This window comes from Leucopleurus acutus (assembly GCF_964270905.1).
Source record: "Leucopleurus acutus genome assembly, chromosome: 1".
Lineage (NCBI taxonomy): Eukaryota > Metazoa > Chordata > Mammalia > Artiodactyla > Delphinidae > Leucopleurus > Leucopleurus acutus.
This window is the reverse complement of record NC_139142.1, coordinates 60,247,337-60,254,727: the sequence shown is the minus strand read 5'-3', so window position 1 is coordinate 60,254,727 and position 7,391 is coordinate 60,247,337. Positions and strand designations below refer to the sequence as shown.

At 50.6% G+C, this 7,391-nt stretch overlaps 1 protein-coding gene across 1 annotated transcript; it reads left to right on the top strand.

The window, feature by feature from the left end:
• Positions 1-4,463: 4,463 nt before the first annotated feature.
• Positions 4,464-5,639, top strand: SSTR1 (somatostatin receptor 1; the record flags this gene model as incomplete). The annotated part of the gene is made up of 1 exon (XM_082840639.1): positions 4,464-5,639. One exon carries the CDS (start codon positions 4,464-4,466, stop codon positions 5,637-5,639), a length of 1,176 nt encoding a protein of 391 aa, XP_082696765.1.
• Positions 5,640-7,391: the final 1,752 nt, after the last annotated feature.

Here is a 7,391-nt window from a genome sequence, read left to right as displayed (position 1 = left end):
AGCTACTGAAGTATGTACTACCCATTTTCCAGAGCCCTTTCTCTGCCAGTAAATTTGAGACCAGGAATGATCAATGAATGAGTCATCGGCATGATCACTATTGATATAGGATATGCAGATTGAAATTATTCAAAAGATTGAAATGTATAAGGAATTATTACAGATGGTGATATTACACAGATATCAGAGCTCTTCTTGCAAGAGGCCCAAAGTTCATTTCTTTGTGCCTAAATTTTATGGGTTAGAAAAAAGAAGGTACTATCCATGGGATGCCTTGGGAAAATAGAACAAGGAGGTATTGCACAATTTCCCAGGTTCTGTGCTAGGTGTTGTGGGTATAAAGATAAATAAAATATAGCCCCTGTTCTGGACAAGCTTACAGATTTAGAAGTGAGGACAGACAAGTACACACACACACACAAATCACAGCACAGTGTGATAAACACAGTAATCAAAGTGTACACCTGGTACATGATAGCACAGGGGAGTGTAGCTGGTAGGAGAGAATAGAGGTGGGGGAAGAAAATCAGTCTGCCTAAGAATCTGCAGCTTCCTAAATTAGGACTTTCATTCTCCCCTTCTTGAAAGCCATCTTCTTTCTTCTCTCATATGGAGAAATATTCAGATCATAGAGGCATAGGAAAGATAGTAACAGAAGAAGAGAGAAATGAGGGACAGCTAACTGTCTTGGAGAAAACAAGCTCATTTTAAGCTTTTCAAGGCTTTAGATACATAATTAACTACATTAGCGTTCTTGTCTCTTTAAGAAATGCTTATATTAAATTGAGGTCTGAGAGGAAGGCAGATTCCTAACTGAGCTCCTGCCCTTAATATAATTTTAAAACAGCTGCAACTCCAATCATATGTTGTTTAGCCCAGAAACATGCTGCCTTTTTCTTGGTTGTTTTCCTTTGTTCATGCATTAGTTCACAGATGCAATGTTAAGAAATACATGGCTGAAAAGATTTGATAACACTGCATGGCTCATAGCCATCTCAATCTCCCTTTTTATTGAAGAGAAATTCACATGACATAAAATTCATAATCTTAACCATTTCGAAGTGTACAATTCAGTGGCTTTTAGTACATTCACAGCATTGTGCAACCACCACCACTATCTAATTCCAGCAATTTTCATAAATCCCCCCAAAAACCCCATACCCATGAAGCACTCGTTTCCCATTCCCTCTCCCCCTCAACCCCTACCAACCTCTGAGCTGCTCTGTCTCTATGGATTCGGCTGCTCCGGATGTTTCATATAAATGGAATCATGCAATATGTGACTTTTGTGTCTGGCTTCGTTCACTCTGTGTAATGTTTTCAGGGTTTGTCTATGTTGTAGTGCGTTGTGAAACTTCATTCCTTTTTATGGATGGATCATAAAAAGATAGACCACATCTTGTTTATCCATTCATCAGCTGATGGATATTTGGATTGTTGATCTCTTTGGCTACTATGAATAGTCCTGTTGTGAAGATTCATGGACAGTGTTTTGTTCAAATACCTATTTTGGTTTTGGGGAGTAAATACCTAGGAGTGGAATTGCTGGGTCATATGGCGATTCTGTTTAACTTTTTGAGGAATCATCAAATATTCTAAAGTTGCTGCATCATTTTTTATGTCCACCAGCAACATATAAGGGTTCTAATTTCTCCATATGCTCAACATTTGTTATCTTTCTTTTCCTTAAAAAAAATTATTATAGCCACCCTAGTGGATGTAAAGTAGCATCTTATTGTCAGTCTCTTTTCATGGATTAAAAATTCATCATAGAAACCACTTCACAAAGAAACAAAAAAGCATGCTCACATCAGGTCTTAAGTTTTCTTCTTTTGTATATGAGGCTACCAGTAAATTGAGAGGAGATTTCCCTAAAATGAGCTGCAAAATAAACTTATGAGATCCTGAACAACAGAGCTGTGCTTTACTGGCTCCCATCACCCACTCCCCCTGGAGCAACCATGATCAAAGCCAAGATGATGATGACTGTTGAAATGTCACCCCCCTGAGGAATAGCCAGGTGTCCTTAGTCAGTGACTGGCAAAGAGGCATTTAAATCATTACGAGGTTTGGCTTGTTAAAAGCTCTGCTGGGGAAAAAGAAGCTGGTTTTTAAAAAACCTGATGAACATTCTTTTTTTTTATTCTCCATATGCACTGTATTTTTTAAGGAAAACGAAATACAACTAACCACGAATTCCACATCCTACTTAAAGTAATTTGTTGAGATAAAGCAATGGGTTAAGCAGCTTGGGTCTTAGGAAATTTCAGATTTCTTCCCAGCACATTTCTCATTAATAATTCAGTGTCCATTGCACACATTCCTATGACAGTCTGTCATCTTTTCTTTTATCTCTGATTGCTATAATCAACACACTACAAAAGTTATTCTTTTGCTTTGAGGAGCACTTAGTTTTGAGAACTAAAGCACATACATGCAAATGATACCCAGATAAAGCAAGGGGGAAATAGAAATTTTACTTTTTTTTTCCTTCCAATTTCTGCATCCATTTCTGCATTCTGGACTGTCTGGTACAAATATGCTCGATGAGGAATTTAGTTTCTGTTTAGGTTTGCGTCTCTTAGTGTAAACTGTACTGATGAGAGGGAAGCTGAGACTCACAGCACAGTGGGTGCCACCTGGCTGAGAGGAAGAACTAACGAAAACTGACACAAAGCTTAGGCTTGAAAGAGGCCCCGCAGCACTAGGCTGCTGAAGGTCAGTCTTCCTGGGAACCTGCATGGTTCAGACAAAGACTTGAAGGGATCTTGAAAAGAATTGGGGAGCTGGATGGAGTGATTCTTCTTTGGACTGGAAGGATTGGAAAGCCAAAGGGAGCCCAGACTAGGGATGGTGGAAAGTCCTAGAGATCCTTAAAAACCATGATGATTGAACTTTTTTTTTTTTAAACACAGTAACTGTTCAGTTCCTAAATGAAGTCAGTGAGCTTTAGGCATGCCTACATTGATTTTTGTGTCTTAAAAGTTTAGGCACCTGGCACACATCCAGGGGCCTCAGAAAAATGCAATCTTAAGTATTTCACAGAGAGACTCGAAGGTCTTCCTGATGTTCCTGGAGTTGGTGACAGGTCTGATCACCTGCCGGTCCCGACTGGCATCCCTGCTCTCCCAGGCCTATATACACTCTCCTCCCCCGGGGCCCACCAATTCTCCCGGGTACAAAGTAATCAGGGATGCGGGCGGAGCCTTTCCAAGCGGCGCAGCCGTATCTATACCCAGCGAACACCTAGATGGATTTCCAATACCGCGCCTGGCACGTTTGGGAGGGGAGGGGGCGGGGAGAGGGAGGCGGGGGGAGCCTCGGGCTCCTTCTGTGCCCCCAGGCGCGCGTCCTCCTTTCTAAAGTCGATTTTCCTCTGGGAGACGTAGTGGGCTCTGGGCACTACAAGCTGTATTAAGAGATTCGCGATGATTTTCTCAGGCCTCCGAACACTCCCTCCCTCGAAGAGCCGCCTGCGGGGTTGTAACGCAGGAGTCCCTAACGCACAGTTGCTGTCCTTCTTCCTTGTAATGTTCTCGGCGTAGGGTCAGTTTCCGCGACTCTTCAGAGTAAATCTGAGTGGGCGCCTGTGCTGGGGTCCCGCCCAAGGAAAGGAGTGGGACCGCACGAAGAACGTCACCGCGCTACCAGACCTCACAGGCACTTTGCACGGGCCATCTACGCGTCGGTCTGGAGGTAGCGTGCCCTGGGTAAGGACTTCCGCAGCGGTTCTCAGGAGCAGAGCAGGCGCGGGGGGGGGGGGGTGGAGGTGGGAGTTTGGGGTCCCGGACGACTGGACGGGAGTGGGTCCCCCAGGGTGGGGCAGCAACTGAGGGAAACGGAGATGAACTCCAGACATCCGTGCCTAGGGTCTGCTTCAGTCTTTGCTTTGGATAGAAGCAGGGTGAGATGGGACAGAATCTCCACCTTTGTTTCCCATCCACCCTTCATGAAAGCGGAGAAACTCCCCAGGTCCCCCTGAAGGGGATGGGTAAAGAGGTGCTGCAGGGGAACCACAGAAGCAGCTGCTCTAGTCGATCGGAGCTCAAAACTGGGAAGGAAAAAATGGGGCGAGGGGTGATAAGCCACCTATATCGCCTACCTCCCTCTCTTTCTCCGCCCCCCCCCCCATTTTCGTAGCTGCTGACGCGCGGGTGGTGCCTATTAATCATTCACCAGCCCACAGCCGCGGCAGTTAATGGCTGTGCCGCGCGGGGCCCTAGTCTCCCGGCACGTTCGCGTGTGCCCAGGTGCCCTGGAGCGGCGAGCGGCTGCGCGCAGGCAGCCGCTGGGCGATGCGCTCCGCCGGCGCCGGTGGAGCCGCGCTCCCTGCAGTCTCTGAGCGCTTCCCCCAGGCGCCCAGCGGCTGTGAGCTGCGGGCGGACGGCCGGGGTGCCAAGTGACAGCGCAAGCGGCGGGGGCGCCAGTAGAACTCCCCAGCCCTGGCAGCCCCATCGGCCCCCATGTTGTTCCCCAATGGCACCGCCTCCTCTCCCTCCTCTCCTAGCCCCAGCCCAGGCAGCTGTGGCGAAGGCGGCGGCAGCAGGGGCCCCGGGGCCGGAGCTGCAGACGGGATGGAGGAGCCGGGGCGAAATGCGTCCCAGAACGGGACCTTGAGCGAGGGCCAGGGCAGCGCTATCCTCATCTCTTTCATCTACTCCGTGGTGTGCCTGGTGGGGCTGTGTGGGAACTCCATGGTCATCTACGTGATCCTGCGCTACGCCAAGATGAAGACGGCCACCAACATCTACATCCTCAACCTGGCCATCGCCGATGAGCTGCTCATGCTCAGCGTGCCCTTCTTGGTCACCTCCACGTTGCTTCGCCACTGGCCCTTCGGCGCGCTGCTCTGCCGCCTCGTGCTCAGCGTGGACGCAGTCAACATGTTCACCAGCATTTACTGTCTTACTGTGCTTAGCGTGGACCGCTACGTGGCCGTGGTGCACCCTATCAAGGCAGCACGCTACCGCCGGCCCACCGTGGCCAAGGTGGTGAATCTGGGCGTGTGGGTGCTATCGCTGCTCGTCATTCTGCCCATCGTGGTCTTCTCGCGCACGGCGGCCAACAGTGACGGCACGGTGGCCTGCAACATGCTCATGCCCGAGCCCGCCCAGCGCTGGCTGGTGGGCTTCGTGTTGTACACTTTTCTCATGGGCTTTCTGCTGCCCGTCGGGGCCATCTGCCTGTGTTACGTGCTCATCATCGCCAAAATGCGCATGGTGGCCCTCAAGGCCGGCTGGCAACAGCGCAAGCGCTCGGAGCGCAAGATCACCCTGATGGTGATGATGGTGGTGATGGTGTTTGTCATCTGCTGGATGCCTTTCTATGTGGTGCAGCTAGTCAACGTGTTCGCAGAGCAGGACGACGCCACGGTGAGCCAGCTGTCGGTCATCCTCGGCTATGCCAACAGCTGCGCCAACCCCATCCTCTATGGCTTCCTTTCAGACAACTTCAAGCGCTCTTTCCAGCGCATCCTTTGCCTCAGCTGGATGGACAACGCCGCCGAGGAGCCAGTCGACTACTACGCCACGGCCCTCAAGAGCCGCGCCTACAGTGTGGAGGACTTCCAGCCTGAGAACCTGGAGTCCGGCGGCGTCTTCCGTAATGGCACCTGCACGTCCCGGATCACTACTCTCTGAGCCCGGGCCAAGCAGGGGCTTCGTACCAAGAGAAGGGGAGGATGAGGAGAAAGGAGGGCCGGGTGCGAGAGGTGAAAGTATCCCAGGAGTCAGGGTGCAATGGGGAAAGTGGGGCTAGGACACTGTGTGCTTCTGGTGGAGACCCGGGAAAGGCGCGCGACAAAGGTGGAATTGGACGCTTTGCTTATAAACTGGGAAGACTAGCGGGCCCCCTTCTCCTCTTTCGCTTCTTCCTCCCCTGCGATTGCACTTCTGCATCCCTCTTCGCCCCTCCCTTGGCAATTTCGGTCTTTCTTTACGCCCCGTCCTACCGGTGCAGATCGTGAACTTATTAACGTCGCCAGCTGAGTCTGACCCTCAGCCCCGCCAGCCGTCGTTTCTGTTTAAGCTGAGCCACGGTTACCGCCACGGGTTTCCCTCGGGAAAACCCAGCTGGCCCTCAGCCGCGCCTTGCAGGGCCCCTCGCTCGCCAGATTCTGCTTGATGCCTCTAGCGGAGTCTCGAGAACCACCACTCTCCCTTTCTGCAGCCCTACTTCAAAGGAAGTCAGTCTTGAGAAGGATCTCGGCAGCTGGTCCTTTCTCCCACCCTCGGGTGAAAGGAAGGTGCGCGCTTCGCCGAGCCCCTCCGCCCCTCCCACTCCACCCAGAGCGGAGCCAGGTGCTTAGTAAAATCGGTCCCGCGCTTCGAACCCCAGGCATCCCGCAGTCCTTATCCAAAGCCCACTTTGGAGAAAAAAGGAGCTGAGAACAAGCGACTAGGGGTTTTTAAAAGATTCCGGGCTTTGGTGGGGGAGGAGGGCTTGTAATGGAAGCCCCCCTCCCGCCCGGCTCACAAACGGCTCTTTTAGTTTCAAAGACCAAGAGCTAGGCACTCCCGGGGCGCTGGTCTGCATTAGGCCAGGAAGGACGGGGCGCACTTTCCCCGGGGGCCGCCCGGGAGCTTGGCTGCAGCTCCACTAGGCTTTCTCCTTCACCCAAGCTTCTGGAGGTGCACATCCAAGAGTAACGACAGGCACCGGGCCGGGACCTCAGGTGACGTCTTCCCAGTCTCGGCCGATCCCGACCGCGTCGCCGCCACCTGCAGGTAGAGGGTGCGGCCTGCCCGACCCCTGAGGGCTGCTGCCTTTCAAGCGGTGCCTAATAGGTTATTTTCTTGCTTAACATATTTATTTATTTATTTGTGGTGTTTGAAAAAAATGTGTCTCTGCTTTCCTTTTCTCCACTTGCCTAGCCCAGGGCCTCTTCTTCAGGACACTGGCGATGGGGCGGGCGCGGAGGTAGCAGTGGGGAAGGCTCTCTCCCCAGGGTCCCGTCCAAGCCTCTCTGTGCTAGGCCCTCTTTTCTTATCCTTTCCTCTAGCCTTTCTATTTTTGCTTGTGTTCAGTGAAGTTTGGAGAGTTTTTCGTACTTTTCTTATGTAGTCTCTTGTTTGTCTTATAATAAATAAATAACGTGGGTTAGCCTTCTCCCATGCAGAGTGGAAAGTCCCGAACTCCTAGCTTTCAACATCACCCTACATATGATTTGAATATATACTATATTCAAATAATATATACTGTATTCAAATCATAATATACTCACATACTATATATATATATTTATTTATCTTGCTCCCTTATCAAGAGTACGTGAGACAACTGCCAAATACAGTCACTCACAGTGGCAGGTGTGAGACTGGCTAGAACACTTTCAGATACGAGGGTTCAAGCAGCCCTCAGACTTAGAACTCCGAAATCTGATTCAGACAGAC